This window comes from Trifolium pratense, linkage group LG1 (assembly GCF_020283565.1).
Source record: "Trifolium pratense cultivar HEN17-A07 linkage group LG1, ARS_RC_1.1, whole genome shotgun sequence".
NCBI lineage: Eukaryota > Viridiplantae > Streptophyta > Magnoliopsida > Fabales > Fabaceae > Trifolium > Trifolium pratense.
Genome location: NC_060059.1, coordinates 37159924 through 37179281, shown reverse-complemented (window position 1 = coordinate 37179281; position 19358 = coordinate 37159924). Strand labels below are relative to the sequence as shown.

Here is a 19358-nt window from a genome sequence, read left to right as displayed (position 1 = left end):
AGAGAATCACAGTTTGATCCCCGCAACTGTGATCGGAGAAGGCTGAAACTACTTGATGTCAGAACTGACTCCCGAACCAAATTAAACCGGTAGTCAAAGCAAAAAAATAATATATTTGCCATTAAGAAAATGCATTACATTTATTAACAGTGTACAAATGTACATAGGGGTGCTCAGATGCAAAACAATCTAAATAAAAATTGCAAATCGATCTAAAAATACCGAAAATTGCAAAAAAAAATTAAATATTTTTGAATGTGTTTGGACTTTCTTTTGTGAATAATGTTGGATCGGATGGAATTTTGGATTGATTTTTCAAAATTGATTCAAACCACATACATATATTTTAATGCTTATTTAATTTTTATAGTATGATATATATATATATATATATATATATTGCATTAACATATTATTTGTTAGTTTTAATTTTCTTAATACTTATTAGTTTATGTAAAAAAGTACTATTTATTAGTTCAATTTAATCCATTTTTTTACGATTTCATATGTTTCAAATATAATTGATAATTGTTATTTCAAAATATTAATTATTAATATATGATATATTATATTTTATATCAAACATATTATTTTACAGTGTCTTTATGATATTAATATTTAATAAAAAAATTACAATTTATAATTTGGTTATATCAAAACCGATCCAAATTAAACCGCATATTGGATTAGATTGGATAAGATTTTTTTAATTAGCCATTCAAAATTGAACTGAACCGCGAGAAATTATATCTTTGGATCAGATGAGATTTTGTCTCAAAACCGATCCACGTGCATCCTTAATTGTGCTCCCACTTCCCATTGATAATCAAAAGTGCTTAGATGAGATGATGTGAGTCTCTTCCTGCGTAACTAAAGTTATGGGTTCGATTTCTAACTTGGGGTATACGTTAAAACTCTTAAGAAGAGTTTGTAAGAGTTTGTAGCTCATTTGGATCCCACAAAACTCGAAGGATTCGTCTCCGCAATTGAGCGTAGAAATACTTGGTTTACACACAAAAAAAAGGTGGCAAAAGCTAGTGATACACCGGACAACTCTATAAGTGGTCCACCGTGGACCACCACTTAAAATTATCAGAAATACTAGTGATTGTTGATAATATTCTTTTAAAAATAAAAAACATTATACTTTTAATTTTTATAGCTAAAATAATGACATGATTGGTGTCAGTGTAATTATTATTTCAACATCGATGAAATTATTGTTTCAGAAAATTATGATGACTTATATTTTTAAACAATAATATATAATATATATGATTGTTAGAATTTTAAATCATTGCTTATGAATTCAACAAAACATCTTTTCACAAAAGATAAAATTGTTATGGCTCACACAATACCCAAAATAGAGAATACATCTCAAACACAATGATGTGGACATGAGGTTGGAATATGAGGAGAGTATGATTTTTTAAAGTGTATTTTTAAAGATAAACAAATCAAAAGATTGAATTCAAGTAATTAATGAAGAAAGTGTGAATTTTGACAAAAAATTATCGATAAAAAAATATTTTTCTCTTGAGCCTAACTCTAAAATATGAAGAAACTGTGGAAAAGTAAAACAAACAACTTTAAAGAGAACTGCAAATGATTTATTCAGATTATTGAGAGTGTCAAGATTGAGAGATGAGGTTTGAGCCAATCTTAGTGTTTTGGATATTTGGGTTATCTTTACTTTCCGTGGAAAAATGAAATGCCATGTTGTAGGGAGCAATGGCATGGGGAGGTGAAAATGATGGTAGGGAGCAATGAAAATGATTGTTTGATATGGAGATGGGGATGATACGTGTATATATATCTTTCTTTAATACGTTTTGTGCCAAGATGAGGATTTATTGAGTTGGACTAACACAGCCTCACAGATAATTTAAGGTATATTTTAAGAAAAATGCTAAACAGAAAAGAAAATTTTGTTTAGCATGACCCATATTTTAATTTTGGTGATCATCTAGGAATCAAATCACATAAACTTCTATTGATATAAAAATATCAAATGCATAGTAGTTTTTTAAGTTTAACATTTGTAATAAATTGGTCATATTGTTTTTTAAGTATTAAATCAGTTATTATTAGTTTTTCTAAGTATAAAATTAGTCCTTTAACTTTGTAATAAATTACACCGTTATCCTTTTAATGATCTTTTGTTACAAAAATGTTTATGTTGTTGTACTATTCAACAACTACAATTGTCACCAACATCATTTGATCATTTAGATCACTATCAATAGTTGTAAGTATCGTACCACCATAATACTATCTTAAAAAAAAATCATCAAAGTCAATGAATGATATGCGTTTAGGAAATTATATTCACAACCTTCAAGATACATATAGATTTTCCCAACTAACGGTCATGTAAGTATTTTTGTATCGACCACACAAGTAGTAAACAACCACATAAGCAATTTTATAACGAATAGTCATTAAAAGAATAACGGTGTATATGTTACAAAGTTAAATGATTGATTTGAAACTTAAAAAAAAATTAAAGGTTTAATTGCATATGTGGTTCTTTACATTTACTTTAGGTTTCAATTTGACCTCTTAAGTTTAAAAGTTTCAAATAGTCTTTTTAGTCATTTTTTTTTAATTCGTCCACGTGACTAACATATTTGCATACATGGACAACTTAAGAGAGTATCACGTGAAAGTTTTAGACGAAATTAACTAAAAATTTAACGGAAAGTTAAAGACAATTAACTCAAAATTTAACGAAAAAAACGAACTTATGTTGACAATAGTAACATAAGAGACCAACTTACAATTTTTTAAACGTATGTGATCAAAATAAAATCTCAAATAAACTTAAGAAATATGAGATTAATTAAGTTAAAATAAAAAAAATCGATCTATTACAAACGTTTAATTTAAAGTACCCTACAATAATTTCACCTATAAAAATATGAACACTTCAGAAAATCCACCAAAGTACATTAAAAAACTAGTTTTGATATTTAATATAATAATATACATTACACAAAAAATGGTTACGGAGTAACTAACTTCCGAACTAGATTAGGCGGTCCAGTGAGCCGATAATGGGGTGAAAATAAAATTAAAAAAAATGGTTAGGGAGTGTAGGAATGAATTGAGGGTGAGGATAGTAAGTAAACATCACAATAAATATTTTGTCTCACTTCATCAACGTGACAAGCCCACACACAAAAAAAACCCTACTTTGTTGCCTATATATTCTCCCGAATCCAACACTTGTACTTGTGTTTGTGTATATTAGGTTAAACAAACAACGTAGCTGCTCTCTCTGTTTCAGTTCGATTCTGTTTTAAGGTTTCATTTGATTTGATTCGTACTTATGTTCTTTTTTGCATTAGATTCTGTCGGTGAATAGAATTTCTTTGTACTATTCTCATAAATCTATTTACTGTATTTGGTATTGTTAGTACATTTTTTTTTCTTCATCAAAATGTTTGTGTAATTATTTTTGAAAATTTGAAGAAATTATCGAGTGGTGATTCAGGCAGCCTACTTGCTAAGATTAAATGGCATGAAAGGTGTTTAACTGCTCGTAAATCAAATGCTTTTGCTCTTCAGATTTGCTGAGATTTTTCCTCTGAAGCTGGTCTAGTAAGCTCAAGTACATTTTTTTTTATATATAATTATATTTTGTATAAATAAGAATTTAATTAATTTTCAATTACCTACACCCAAATAAATATTTTGTATAAAATAAGATGTTCTACCAATTTTTGCCTAGATCCTATTGATTTTCAGATTTTTTTAATCTCTTTAGTCTATAGGTTTGATATCGTGGTGAATATGTCAGAATTACTATGTCCACCGTGGATTTTCAAAAATTGCTAAAATGTTATTAAATTATTTTTATCTTTAATTGTTATTGTGCTTCTCTATCTGGTCGGTGTGGATTAATTGATTCCCATTTGACTCGTTCCCTTGAAGCTATAGTAATTTGTGTTGTTCTTTGATCATTTATCTCCCATGACCTATTTATTTTATGATGGTTTTGGAAGAATCATTGAGCAACTAAATTTAAATTTAAAGTCTAATAGAAAGATGTGGTGTTCTCAGTGATGATTATAACGATGACGAGTCTGATGCTATTTCCATTCTTAACAAATATGTGGACATATTGAGGCATTTGTCTGAGAGGATTCCACTCTTCTTTATATTATGTTTTAAAGAATTTCTTTTGAATTTATTTGATTTGAGGATTTGTTGTTAATCTAGTTGCTTTTATGTGCTTTGTTGTGTTTGTGGGTGGGTGTATTTTAAAAATTGAATGATTAACTTTTTCATGATTTTTCAAGTGTTGTGTTAGTATTTGAATTTGGATCCGTTAGTATTTACATATGGGAAGTATGTCACTTCAAGTGTAGAATGAAAATACTATTTTCTTTCTTCTCTATGATTCATGAATCTAACCCAACCAAACTTGTTTGTACATTGAATTGGTTTGATTTTGTGTAAAAATTATAGGTCGAGACTCGACTCAAATTAAAATGATAAAATAGCTTATAAAAATATAATTTTCACTAATGTGAATTTATGAAATAACATAAAATTTAATATATATTACATGAGCTAAAAAATAAGGATGCATATTATGTGCGGTCAAAAATCATGACTGCATGCGATCAGCAAGATCTGAACTGTTCGATTAAAATCAGATGGTTCAGGTTTTAAAGTCAAATTGTTTATTATTTTAAAAAATAAAACTGCATAAGATCTGTGCCGTTCAATTTTGATCGTACGATTGGAAATTACTGACTGCAGCCTAATTGCATGGTTCCTGAATTCATGGAATCCAATTCCTGGCTAATTCAAACGGGGCCAAAAACTATAATCCACACAAAAATTGTAACAAAACAAAAATCAAACCACACATCTTTGTGTCAATGATCACAAAAGACCAATTTGCCACCTTTACGGCATAACCCTTGTTCACCAATGGAATCAACAATCTTTCCATAACTATACCTCAAAGGCATTCTTCCCAAAACCCTATGAAATTCAGTTATACACCACCCTCTACTTTTTCTGTGCTCCCCTTTCCTTCCACTCAACCCAGAACTAAACATTCCCTCATCATTCCTTGCATCACCATAATCTCTTATTCTTTTTGCCCCAACCAAAATAGGTCCCACATTGGTTGAATTAGCTACTACAAAGTTCATAAGTATATCTTCACAATTTCGAAGTGAATCAACAATCTTTCTCATTTTGGCCATGCGAGGCCCACCCTCACAGCTATATCTGTACAAATATTTCAATATGAATTCTCCACTTTTACACAGTTAAGTCACTACATTACTTAATAAAAAATCATAAATAAATAAACAAAAAATTATGATTTAGTTTATATATATTTTATCACTATAAAAAAGTTATATAAATACGTTTAATCACAAAAATATATTTTTATACATGCATTCAATTATATTTTATTATTATATCACTTTTTTTTTAGTCCTATGAGCATAGCTTAGATGAGAGAGATATTGGGTATTGTGTATTCTTATAATGAATATTGGGTCTATCTGATCCTTACAAAACAGGCTTGTAAGGTGAAAATTGCTTCTAGTTTATAAACATTTAGTCAGACTATCTCTCAATGTGAGACTTCTTAACACGTATTATATATGCGACCAGGTTTGAATTTCGATACTCCCATTTATTCGCTAAATAAAAAAAGAAAAAGTATACTACCAAAAAAAAAAAAAAAGAAAAAGTAATATTTTTTGGGTATGGAAAATACTCCACAAAAAATTCATAAAAAAATGCATAATGAACTTAGTAAGCACAATTAACTAATAAAGAACTGAATTAACTAATACCTGAACAAGTAATCCCTTTTGAGCAACATGAACTTAGTAAGCACAATAGAAAACCGATCCGGGTGAACCGTATAAACCCAGTCTTTCCGGTTCAAGTCCAAATCATGCGACCTTGCAAAAACCCCAACAATCCTGTCCCGGTTCGCTGACCAAACCCGATACACAAACTCAAACGACGCACCATCAACTTCAACATCATCATCACAAATCAAAACGGCATCAGTTTTGATGTCGTTTAACCGAGGAAGAAAACGATCGTTTAAACTACTAGAAGGATTTCGATGAAGAAAAATTGAATCAGAAGAAGAGGAGAGGTTAAGAGCCAATTGATTAATGACACGTGGAGGTGTAGTTGGGTTTCCCCAGAGGATGAGTACAGAGGATACTAATGGGGAAAGTGAGTACGTGGCGGCTAGTGATTGGAGGATGGGGATTCGGGATTGGGAGTAACCGTTAATGAGAACGGTTATTTTGTTATGTCGGAGGTTTTTTACTGGGTTTGGTGTGGGATTGCATTGGTTTGAGTTTGATGATGTTGATGTTGGTGTTAAGGTGGATAATAGAAGGGTGATGAGGATTATGGTTGTTGTTGATGATGATGGTGAAGTCATTGCGGTGGTTTAAGGTGGTGGTGGTGATGTTAAAGAGGTTTTTGGATTTTGATGATAATGGATGGTTGCTTGTTTTTGTTGTGATGATGGTGTTTCATAGTCACATGGAAATGAATGGAACTGAATTTGAAGTGAGTGTTTGACTATTTTGTGGGAAAAAGGAAGAAAAAGTGGGTGGATCAATTATAACCGTCTGATGATGATATATCAATATTTAAATCTATGGTGTGGATTTATATCATAGTCAAATGGTTGTGTGTAGTAATTAATTGGAGATCATGATGTATATATCTAAGGACTAAGATATTTGGGAGTAAATATGTTTTACATTATAATTTTATGATGTCTATTATTTGTTGAATCAGTATGAGACGTGAAGTGTTTAAACTTTAAAGGGTAGAAATTGTGTATCTTATGAACCACTGAGGAGTTATGGATTTGGGGGTCCAAATCTAACCTTCACAATGCTAGCTTAGCTTTAGTTGGAAAAGTTGCTCTTTAGGCTGTGTTTTGCTCTCAATCCTCTAAAAACTCCTAAATTTAGCCCTAAATTAGTTTAGAACCTAGCTAGTACATTTTAAAATGAGTTTAGCTTCGGAACCTCCGTTTCAAACTCACCTAACTTTGAATCCTATGTTCCGAAATGGGTTTATATGGTTTAAAACAAAAAATGCTCATATATCCACTTTGTCGTGGTTGGAGTATGAACGTCAGACTGATCTTTGCGTGTATCCAATTGTAGTTGTAGTGTGTTCGAATATATCCACTTTGTTGTCAGTTCTTGTTGCCAACATATTGAGAGCACTTTGTTGTTGATTTCTTGAATTTTTGAAGGTATTGAAAGCCAATAAAACAGGTTGTAGAAGATAAAATGTATTATCCTCGAAGCAGTTGATGCCAGAAAGAGATCTATGAAGGCAAAATTTGGGTGAAGCCATGGATGAACTTCAGAAGCTTCAAAACAGTTAATCCTTCTCAAGACATCTGATTTTGGTCTCAATTTGGTTTGTATCCTAGGATCTAAAATGATGTTAAACTTTGGAAGCTACTATATGAATTTGAGCAATTTCGGAACCTACGCTCTGAAATGGTGTTATATAGACATGAACAAAGCAACATGATACTTGTTTGTCACTGTTTGCTTGTAAGTTTTTTTTTTTAATAAAAGAATAGCTAAAATTTAAAAACTTAGGATCTGAAATTATGCGTGTTCGAAATCTACGTTCCGAAATAACCTGAGGGGCAATTTCATTGGTTTAGAGGTCTGAAAGCAAATAGGGGGCCAGAAGAACAATTTTCTCTAATCCAAATTTGTTTGGGCCATAGCTTCTTTGGGTCTCATATGTAGTGGAATTTGGGCTTATAGTCAGCCCAGAACAATTTTCAAATCACAACTAAGTCACAATTAGACGAGTATCTAACTACTATTATTTGTCAAATAGTTATTGGCATCTCAACAAGTAGATGTTATTTTATTTAATTTAATACGGAGTTTTTATTTTCAGTCACTACAAAATGATTTTGAAGAACATGTGAGAAAATCTGGTACCAAAATCCGATACTCTTTGGCCCTATATTAGTGGAGATTGGATTTCCTGCAGTTTTAAAATCCTTGAGTTTGGTGCATTTAGTGTTATTGTGAGAGATAAATTTTTTTGACAAGAGAGAGAAAACAGTTTTTCAACAAAAACAATAAAAAGTACAATTGCTTTTGTGTTAAATGCAGGAACTTCACCAAAATGAAACTGCAGGGAATCCTCATCCGGAATGGGCTCGAAGAATTATTGTGCACATGACTTTTAGGCTTGAGACAAATTCAAGTTTCTACTTGTCAACGTTAATGTCACTAATTTAGTTTAATTATTTCTATTTTTCTTTATAAGCAGCAATTTTGGTTAAAAAGGATATTATATCCTTATGTTCTATTTAATTTGATGCTCTAAAGTCTACTAGGTGGTTTAATTAATTATTTTTGTTGTACTATACCTCTTAAGTTATAACTACCTTGAATAATAACTTCCTTGAATAATAACTTCGACGATAAAAGAGACTGGACATTTCAATATACTAAAAATTGATGTTGTTTTCCTTACTAAAAGTTTATATATATAATTTAAAATTTATAATATTTCCTAGTTTTTCAAATTTCAAATAAATCAGGTCCATCTCCACACGCGCAATATAAGCTACTACATCCCATAAAGTCAAATATTAGTACTACTAATTATTAACTATCGGACCCAACAGATGAGAGATGCAAATCTCACTCGTAAAAAGAACAAGAGCTAGTAGGATTTTTATCTAGAAACCTTTTTGCAGGAGATGAATTTTACCTTATCCACCAACTTCTCAATCGAAGAAGACATATCGGCAAAGATACACTCATTCTGAGAGGTCCAAATAGCGTACACAACAACATATCACACTAAAATCAGCCCGAGACGCATTTAGTGTAGACCGAGACACATTTAGTGTAGTCATGTATTAAATGAGAGATAATAATTTGAAAATATGTTTATAAGTTGAGAGAAATTTATCTTTTAAGCCAATTTTATATGATTGAATTAGGTCAAACTCAAAATACTAAGATGGTATAATATTAGAGTTAGATTCAATATTCGTTGAACCATGTGATATTAGATTTCTGCTATTAGACCACCTAATTAAGGTTACGCTCCAAATATCTAGTCCTCGATGTGAAAATGTGTATACTATAAGAGTTCGACATTTAATAAGAAATAATCTAAACATATATTTATAAGTCAAATAATTCTCATCTTACAAATTGACATGACATGCATGCAAGGTGAGGTTACATGTGGAGAAAAAGAAGTTATGATTATAACTAAGTTTATCTGTTAAAAAAATAATTTACAAATAGATGTATCCCTTTAGTTTTTCAACAAGTTGCATTACCATCTACATTTTTTTAAGGTGTACTTCCACCGTAAACATGGTCCTTTAACTCAACCTAACGTGGAAAAACTTCTTTGGTTTTCTCACATGCATGTGACACACACAAAAATTTCAATCCCTTATTATAATATTCATCATCTACTTAAAATTATAAAAAACTTTCATTAAATATTCAAAAATGCAAACTTCCAAGTTCTCAACCTTTCTATAAATTGGAAACATGCAACCTCTTCAAACACAAATTCATCACAAAAACAAACACAAAAAGAATCAAACATATTCAACCGACAAAGACAGAGACATCATCATCATCATGGATCAAAAGAAATCTAACAAAATCAGAGAAATTGTTAGACTTCAACAGATCCTTAAGAAATGGAGAAGAATAGCAAATTCATCAAAGACAACAACCTCAACAACTACAAACAACATAACAAACAGCAAAAGCATGAAGTTTCTGAAAAGAACACTTTCTTTATCAGAACGTGAAGGAACAATAACATCATCAAACAATGGTTCTGTTCCAAAAGGTTATTTAGCTGTTTGTGTTGGAGAAGAACTTAAAAGATTTATTATACCAACTGAATATTTGGGCCATCAAGCTTTTCAGATTCTTTTGAGAGAAGCTGAAGAAGAATTTGGATTTCAACAAACTGGTGTATTGAGAATTCCTTGTGAAGTTTCTGTTTTTGAGAGTATTTTGAAAATGGTTGAAGATGGAAAGAAAAATGATAAGTTTTCTTCTAATCAAGAATGTAGATCACTTAACATTGAAGAAATGATGGGTTTTTGTTCTTTAGAAAATCAACTTGCTTGTTCTCATCATCCTCAAAGTCCATTGTGCAGATAATTTGATAGAATGTTGCAAATTTTTATCCATTAAATTTGTCTTTCTCTGTGTTTTTTTCTTTGTTTTTTTATGCTCTTTTAAAAAAATTATGTATGACAGAAAGAGAGAGAGGGGGGAGGAGAGGGGTGAGTTTAATTAGATGTAAACATATTTGAGAATTTTGAAGCAGATGACTTTCATTCTTGTCTAAATTTGTATTTTATATTTATTACAATCTTTGATACTTTTTTAAGTGTCTTTTAACTGCAGATTTGATATTATTATTTAACTGCCTTTTTAGTATTTTAAGATATAATTTTTCAATTATATCCAATCGTTTTGGTATTTATTTTTGGATAAATACTTTCAAATTATCAAAGGGTAATGTAGAAAAACGTTAAATAAAAGATAGAGAGGACTTCTCAATGTGATGCAATATCTATAAGCGAATAGTAATTCTTTCATTCGTTTATTGAATTATGCTAAATAGTGTATCTAGGGTACTTATTAATTAAATGGAAATGAATTAGGAGCAGTCAATTTTGATGCAGTGCAGTCAATGCAGTTTTAATTTCATAAAAAACATTTTAAACTTTATGATATTAAATTTAAACTATCCAATCTTGATCAAACGCTCTTGGTTGTATTGAACGCATGCAATCATGAGTACTGACTGCACCCAATTCAGATCCTTTGTTAAACATACCAAAAGAGAAAATCAAAGATAAAATTAATGTTGGAAAGATAACTTTTTACATTTGTACTCTTCAAAAACTTTTTACATTTGTAAGGTATTGAATGCATAATTTCCAAAGATGAAATCTCCCTATAGATGGATTAGGTCAACACATGTCATCGATGTAGTATCGTACTATCCTCAAGTATCGCCTCATGATTCTCTTATTTTTTTTATACGAGGTTTACCATGTTTGTCATAAGGCGTGCTTCGATAGATTTGGGGAACATGCAGTTCATTGTCGAGAGCTTCCAGATTTCAAATACCGACATTTATTCGGATGACCTTTTATGTTTTTAGGTGAGTATGAGTATCTGTGAAAAAAGATATATCTGCGAACTTCTTGACTGACCCACAAGAGATGATATTTACTTTGAGGCCAACATATGGTGTATGGGTGGGTAGGAGAAAAACATGCATGTGTATTGGACTTGACTGCAATTTCTTCACTTATAGTATTGACGACTGATGATTTTACCGTAGGATAGACGACCTTCAAAGTTGCCTCAAATAAAATAGTCAAACATAAAAAGACGTAAAAAATTCTAACAATTAATCAACATATATATTTTTATACCATTTACATTTTACTAATATAGCACATGATCTCTATTATCCTCAAACAGTGGTTAATATTATTTGGAAAATGCTAAACAGTGCCCCTGAGGCATTGTTTAAGGAACCAAATATAGTAATATCATATTAAAGTTTGTGCAGTCAACGCCTCGAAAGTCTAAAAAGTGTTATTTTCAATTTTAAAATTTCCTTTTTTGGTTTCCTTAACCATTGCCCCGGGGGCACCGGTTAGCATGACCCATATTATTTTTTTTCCTAGAAGTATTTGAACAAGGTTAATAAAAAGTTATACTTGTTCAAAAATTATGTGGTCTCTATTACTACTTTTCATTTCTCTATATGGTTCAGTAACTATTAGCTTCATTAATACCAATACCATGTTGGTTAATCAACACTCATTTAACAAACTTTCTTAATTTTAATGATCTAGTATTTCTTTTTGTTGGTATTAATGGTCTGGTTTTCGGTAACAAGGTTCCAATAATTTAAAGTTCGCTCCTAAGATAAATAAAATTTGATAATTTTTTTTAGTATTTTAGTCAGTATAATTTTATAATCCTATTATTCAGATACAAGATTAATGAATTAGTATCGTAAGGAGACTCTTTAGCACTGTACTCTTTATCATTTTTCAATTTGTATTAGTAGTTGTATAATACTATACTACTTGTATTTATTAAAAAACCTCACATGATGAAACACAAGATCATTATTTTCCACTCAGTAGCAATTAGCAAACTAGTGTGGAAGCTCTTGCTTCAAAATGACTCAACTATAAATTTATAAGGACACAAAAGTAACCGAGTCATGAGGCATAATTTGGAACTTGAAAAATGAAGGTCAAAGGTCAAAGTGCATTTTCAATTTTTTGCACAGAAATAACTTCAAATATTTTTTCTTGAAGATATAAACATGTTCTGAACCTTCCTTAAAGATAGATATACATGCATGTTCTGTAGCAAATAGAAGCTCCCCAATTTCAACATAGTGAAAAGGGTATTACTGGTCAATTGACTGATCACTCTTGAAAACATCTTCTTACATTAGATAAGTTTGCCTAATATTCACAAATAATTACAATAAAATATGACACAGTTTCAAGAAGTCTGAAAGTACCGTAACTTTGAAGCATTGAAAATGTAATTCAGATGTAGTTTATGTGTACAAAGTGAGACATAAAAAGTGCTCATAAATTATAATCTAATTGAATTAGCTTGTGTGTGTTAAAATATAATTTTAATTTGTGTATAGATGTGTTTTACTAAGATTTTTTATCTCTCAAAACAAATTAAATTAGTAATACTAAATTTCAGCGAATAAGTTTAACATTACCTATGAATAAGCAAAATGTTGAATATATTATAAGATAAGTAGTGAAGTTCGACTTAGTGGAGGAGCGGGAGTAGATCCTGGTATTTGGATCAAGTATATATATAGGAGCTGAGAACTCACAGTACTTGAGCATGCAGCGCGGGGGGGGGGGGGGGGGGGGGGGGTTGTTGGGTTTCAACGTGCGGATAAGTCTCACATTGCCCATCTATGAATGGATAAAATGTTTGATATAAAGGGAGATGGATGACCCATATACCTAATGCTTTAATTAAGATTTCAAGTGGTCCTGGAGCCTTGTTAGGCTTGCTTTCGGGACGGGAGCAAGAGTGGATCATAGCATTTGAATCAAGTATATAAAGCAGGTGAGAACTCATAATTGAGAGGAAGATTGTTGGGTTCTAAATCTCACATCGATTGTGAATGAAAAAAATGTTGGATATATAAGAGATGTGACCTATATACTTTTTTTTTTTTTTTTTTTGATTTTTTAGGTAAAAATGCGACGCCTCTTGTGATCCTAGAGTACTATTGACATGTTGTTACTCTCTGTGCTCCTCCAAAACCTTAACATAGTTTATAATTAGAGATAAGTAAAATCTAGTTGAAGAAATCGGTCTCTCCTAATAGGAAGAATCAATATTCGAATGAAACTGAGAGATATCCACATTTAGTTAAATCTCCTTAAATTTTTATTTTTTAATATATCCAGATGGAGTATATATAATATATCCATTAAATTCATAAGAAAACTCCTTAATTTCCTTTTATAGGTCACTTATCTTGATGTTTAATTGTCTTATTAATTAATTTTAATATTATAAATTTATATATAGTATAGTTTTTTTTTTTGACAATATATATAGTATAGTTCTGATCACTAGTGTTCAATTGTATTATAGTCTGAACATGCATGGCATGTGATGTGAGTGATTAATGCAACTCTGAACATTATTACCCTCCCTTGTTTTGTAGGTTAAGTCCATATGCGGTTGGCTTTATTTTAATAAGTTCTGAGTAGGACTAAGATCCTAAGTAAATAAATTATGAATTGTTAAAGTGAATGATATAGGTTTCTGGCATGTGTATGGACTATGGTTTCCAATGCAAACTGCCCTAACAATCTTTGCAATCGTACAATACAATTGTACCATTTAAATTAACCTATATAGTCTTATATTTTATTGCCTTCCACTTCTTATTTTAACTTAGCAATTGGGTACTCTCACTACTCTAACAAAATAAAGTCACATTTTTAGTACTTCCAAGAGAACCATGTGATTATGTCATAAATAACCTACATAAAGTGTGGGCTGAATCAGTTTCTACACTTGACTCAATTCCTAGATTTTATTTTTTCCTCAACCGTCCAATTCCAGAGAAAATGATCCATATTAATAATTTAGAATTTAGCTGCAGAAGTAAAATTTAATTAAATATATAGTTAAGATTTGAACATCAAAATTTTAAAAAATTAAAGATTCATTCTTATTGGAGTTCATTAACACTGAGTTCAGGGGCGGAGGCACCAGGAGCCATAGAGCGGTCATGTCAAGAGAAAATGTAGATTTGATGTATTATTCTCATTATTTACACTCTCATTCCTTAAAATAAAAAAATTGAATTGCACTATCTTCTCATTTTATGTTAAAATCTACGCTCTTCATCTTCACCCTTAAATACATACCGTGTATATATATATATATATATATATATATATATATATATATATATATATATATATATATATATATATATATATATATATATATTACACTTTAGGAATTGTAAATTTGAATTAGGTAGTGAATTAATAAAGAGAGATGGTCCAATCCCCAACCTAACGCAATGCTAATTATACTAACTGTTGAATATATGGCTTATATGTACTCCTATTAGGAAGAGGTTGGGGGCGGCCGAGGAGATGAGCTAGAATTAATTAACCTCTTCTACTAAACTCAATCATTGTTGATAGTTTATTAAAAAAAATTATTCGTTGTTGATAGTTTAAATTTATTTAGATTTGAGTATAAAATTTGACTTGTTCTTAATTATATGAGTTGAGAGGGAGCATTTGTTAATGTGGTGCAAGATGTCCTTACTGTACTGTGTACCCAATTTGACTATTTTGAATTTGGTAATAAAATAGATGAAGAACTACATAACTTGGCAAAGAAATCAATGGGTGATTGAATAAATACCGGAAAGGAATATCTATAGAAATGGAACCTTTTTCTTTGGTGGTGCATAAAATAAAATAATTAAACAAACAACCATTGACTTAACTACTAGTATTATTAGGCAATGATTTGAACATGATTGGGGTGCTCCTAACATGATCCGCACTCCATTGCACTATTTGGGAGTAGTTATAATCAATCATAATCTCGTAATTGTAACCAAATAAATACTAATAATTTGGTGGGAGGGTGTGTGATTAATTTTAAGTTAGTTGGAGTATATGATTGGATCTTGTTAAGGAGTTCTCTAGTTAAACTAGTCCCACACCCGTGCGATGCACGGGTGTTATGCGGTATTTTATATTATAATGTTGAAAAATCATTCGTATAAATTGAAACAATAAGTATTATGAAAATTATAATAATAACATCAATAAAAACAAAATAATAATAATAATAATAATAATAAAGTGATGTTCCTTAAAAAAAATATAATAAAGTGATGTAAATATAAGATAGATATTAAAGATGTGTTTATACATTTCGAAAAGATTACAATGGATCCTATTGCATCTACCAAAATAAGTTGGTAATCCATAAATTGTCATGTCACTATGAAAACGGTTTATGGTCATACTCATACACTGTGGTTAGATTAGTGGTTGCACAACTATCTAGGAATTATATATATATCGATGCTTATACATTTAAAAAACTTATTTATACATCAGATTTGAAGTTACTTTGGTATCTTCTTCATTAACATTGATTAGCAATATCTTTAACTCATTCTTCAAAATAACTATGGAAATGACAACATATAATTGACCATGGAAAACAATCGATGTTGAAACATAAGTTTTTATTTATATTATAAATCTCATTGGAGGATTCTGAGTTTGATAAACTACTTTATTATCTCTTACAAAAAAACTACTGTATTATCGAATTTGACATTTATATTAATTTGAAACTTATTGGAGCAAAAATAAACCAACTTAACTCATACTCAAATATCGAATATGATAAAAATCATACAGGACATAACAACCATTAGTAAACTTTATTTTATCTATTTTTTTTACTAACATTAGAAAGTAGTCCTGACAATTGACCAACTCCTTATATTTACAAAGATTGGACAAAAGATTATTAGCAAAAACATTAACCTTTTTGAAAAAAAAAACAATAAAATACAAAAAATAATAAAATGAACAAACAAATGTAAATGAATAATAACCCAAAATAATAATAATAATAATAATAATAATTACAATTAGTACCCCACATTAAATGAATGTAAGTGGATGATATGGCTAAATGAAAAGTTTTCATTGGTTTGTGGATTAGGGTTTAGATAGACAATTCCACAACTATCTAGGATTTATATATATAGATACTCCGTATAGTACTTTACGATCCGCCCTTGTTTATACGATTTTGTTATGTTATCTTATGGAGTTTTCTAGCTAATGAAAAAAGTCATGTTAATCGGTGACTTCGAGATACTTGTTAATCATATTAAAAAGGGAAATGAAAGAGAAAATGAAAGTTGAGAAGATAATTTTTTACAATTTTAAGACATTAAATTCATAAATTTCACTTATTAATGTGCTTAATTAGTGTTACATTATTTAGCATTTTCCTAAAAATATGAGAAATGTCAAGGTCGACAGACTCTATTTACTTCAATTCATTTTGGTTAAGTGGAACTCAACTTGTAAACTCATAAAATTTACCTCATATTGAGATAAACATATATAATATGTATTTTAAATTATTTAATTTTGAACATAATTTTAAATTAAAGATTTTATTTTTAATTTAGAAATTTAAATGTTATGAATAATAAATAAAGAAAATATGACAAAATTAATATATTATTAATTTTAAATATTAGATAGTTTACACTTAATTTATTTTCTCTCATTCCCATTACGTAAATATGACTATAGTTATGCATTTTAATAACAAATAACACAACATTATTTGATGACATACCATCCTATATTGAAACCGCTATGATGAATGAAATGAGTTAAGTTTGTTTGTGTAAAAAAAAAAAACACAATAACTATATGTCCATCAATATATCTTGTAAAGAAATAATATCCTTCTCATCTTTTCATGTATTAAATATGACTCTTTGAATCATGCATGTCACATGAGATTGAATATTATATATGATTTTTTTTGAAGAAGCTAAATTAGCCCACCCAAATTAGCGCCAGAGAGAATCGAACCTCAGACCTCAAGAGGAGCACACTCCCAGGTCCCAAGCCAATACCAATGCACCAACCCAAGTGGGTTTTGAATATTATATATGATTGAAATACAAAGTGATTGTATATTTTATTTTTACAAAATATCTATTATAATATATTATGTATCTTTTTTTTTGGACAATATTTATATATCTATTATTTATCAAATTACTTATTATATTTAAATGTCTACAAATCTTAAATCAAATGGCAGAAATGTTGAAATTGCTAGGTCGGATACCATTTCGTCTATCTACAAAAAATTATTATATTTAAATAATCCTATAAAATTTTGCTCACTTGTTTTCATCTATTCTTTTCATATTTTTTTATATTTTTTTCGCATACGTTCAAAAAAATAGAAGAACACACGAGTACTAAAAATTATTACCTGTCTAAATTTTAATGTACTCCTTTCGTTCCTCTGTCCCCTTTTATTAAGATCATGTACTTATAGACCAGATAATCAATTATTCAACAATAAATTTGTGCTTATAAATTAAAAAGACTAGACAGCGTATACTATTATAAAAAATAATCACAAGTGTAAATAATTGTTACTCCTATAATAATTAACATATACTATTATAAAATATTAATTGTCTATCTAGATATTATATTGTATTTATTACTAACATGATAAAATTGAACTTTTGAATTGACTAAAAAATTAAGTTTTGAATCGTTAGGTGAAAACATGAGTTTAAGTGATTTTACTGATTTTATAGGGGGTTAAATCGTGTAAACTCGTTTTAATTTCCGGTTTTATTCAAAATGATTTTAACTCGAATTTAACACAAAAGTCGTATCTAAAATCGTAGAATCCATAGATTTTGCGATTCAAAACGAGATTTTAACAATCTTGGATGTTGATCAATGACTGCAAAATATTTGTTAAGTACTACTATATAAATGAATAAATTTTATTATAAAACTTGAGCATTTATTTTTTTTGGGATAGAGGCTTTGTACATTTAATACTTGAGGTCCATTTATCCGGTCAGAAATTGATTAGTAACATATCGAAAAGCATGCCACAATGCTAAAATCTCGTATCACAAATTTTAATTGGGAAGTATGAGGCTAAATTTTGCAGGCCACACTGTTTTGGGTGCTACAATTAGTTTCGCCTAGGGGCGGACCTCGGCCACACTAGCCCAGCCCAATTTTTTTCTAAAAAAATAAATAAATATTTTATAAATAATTTTAAGTCATTTTATATATATATATATATATATATATATATATATATATATATATATATATATATATATATATATATATATATATATATATATATATATATATTCGTACAAATATTAATGTAAATATTAGTTTAGAGTTTATTATTGATGACTGTAAGTCCATCGTACATATATTAGTTTAAATATTAGTGTAAGCTATATATAGTTTAATTTTATAATAATTAACTTTAAATTTGTTTGGCAAAAAAAAGGTGAATAACTAATTGAGTTTGTAGTATTGGGTAAAATTATCAATTCAACTGGAATATAAATATGAAATGATATAATTAATATTTAATTTTTTGAAGTATGATAATACGAGTAAAATTGAAATAAAAATTAATAAGTTATAAACTAATTGAATTAGTTTATCAAAATAAACTATATGCTAGTATAATTTTGTGTTCTGTATATTTTGGTCCAAGGTAGGATCTTGTGAAGACTCTAACAATAGTGATATGCATGATTTAACAATTATAGTCTTTTTCTTATTCGAATAGAAATTTTGTGATTTTTGTTTTATGTTTGTTTTTTTTTTTAAAGAAATTTTATAGTTCGTTGATTTGTTGTTCTTTTTCTGGATATACATGTTGTATTAGTAAATCTCATATATTGTTTGTTGTTCAATTGAATTATCAATGTATTTAACATTTTTTGGAGGAATTAAAGAACCCACAACTAATAGATAATTCCACCCTCGACTTAATTATTTCAACTGCAAAGAGAATCACAATATATTGAGAGCTATATATTAATCGATTCTTCAACTAATTTTTAAATTTGACAATATTGAATATTTTTTCTTTTAAATCCTTTATAATATTCTTTAAATACTTTTT

General features: G+C 29.2%; 2 protein-coding genes and 2 non-coding genes across 4 annotated transcripts; 3 read left to right on the top strand and 1 right to left on the bottom strand.

Annotated features, from left to right (window-relative positions):
- Positions 1-3497: 3497 nt before the first annotated feature.
- LOC123903426 lies at positions 3498-3623 on the top strand. Its single transcript, XR_006808000.1, has one exon. It is a non-coding gene; the product is annotated as a small nucleolar RNA snoR77 (small nucleolar RNA).
- Positions 3624-4062: 439 nt separating this feature from the next.
- LOC123903520 lies at positions 4063-4151 on the top strand. The gene has a single exon (XR_006808087.1). It is a non-coding gene; the product is annotated as a small nucleolar RNA SNOR75 (small nucleolar RNA).
- Positions 4152-4855: 704 nt separating this feature from the next.
- On the bottom strand, positions 4856-6628 carry LOC123905609 (glycosyltransferase family protein 64 C3). Its single transcript, XM_045955288.1, has 2 exons — positions 5835-6628; positions 4856-5253 (listed from the first exon to the last, which is right to left on the bottom strand). The coding sequence occupies exons 1-2, from the start codon at positions 6443-6445 to the stop codon at positions 4893-4895; spliced, it is 972 nt and encodes a 323-aa protein (XP_045811244.1). The 5' UTR covers positions 6446-6628; the 3' UTR covers positions 4856-4892.
- A 2964-nt stretch (positions 6629-9592) lies between these two features.
- LOC123905602 (auxin-responsive protein SAUR72) lies at positions 9593-10366 on the top strand. The gene has a single exon (XM_045955276.1). The coding sequence runs from the start codon at positions 9675-9677 to the stop codon at positions 10209-10211; it is 537 nt and encodes a 178-aa protein (XP_045811232.1). The 5' UTR covers positions 9593-9674; the 3' UTR covers positions 10212-10366.
- The last annotated feature ends 8992 nt before the right edge of the window (positions 10367-19358 follow it).

Bases quoted from the DNA above. Each gene is read 5' to 3' on its own strand.
- LOC123905609 (XM_045955288.1), bottom strand. From the start codon at position 6,445: ATGACTTCACCATCATCATCAACAACAACCATAATCCTCATCACCCTT. The intron at 5,254-5,834 runs GTATTAGTTAAT...ATATTTGTACAG, and splicing joins AAAAGGGATTACTTGTTCAG to ATATAGCTGTGAGGGTGGGC.
- LOC123905602 (XM_045955276.1), top strand. From the start codon at position 9,675: ATGGATCAAAAGAAATCTAACAAAATCAGAGAAATTGTTAGACTTCAA.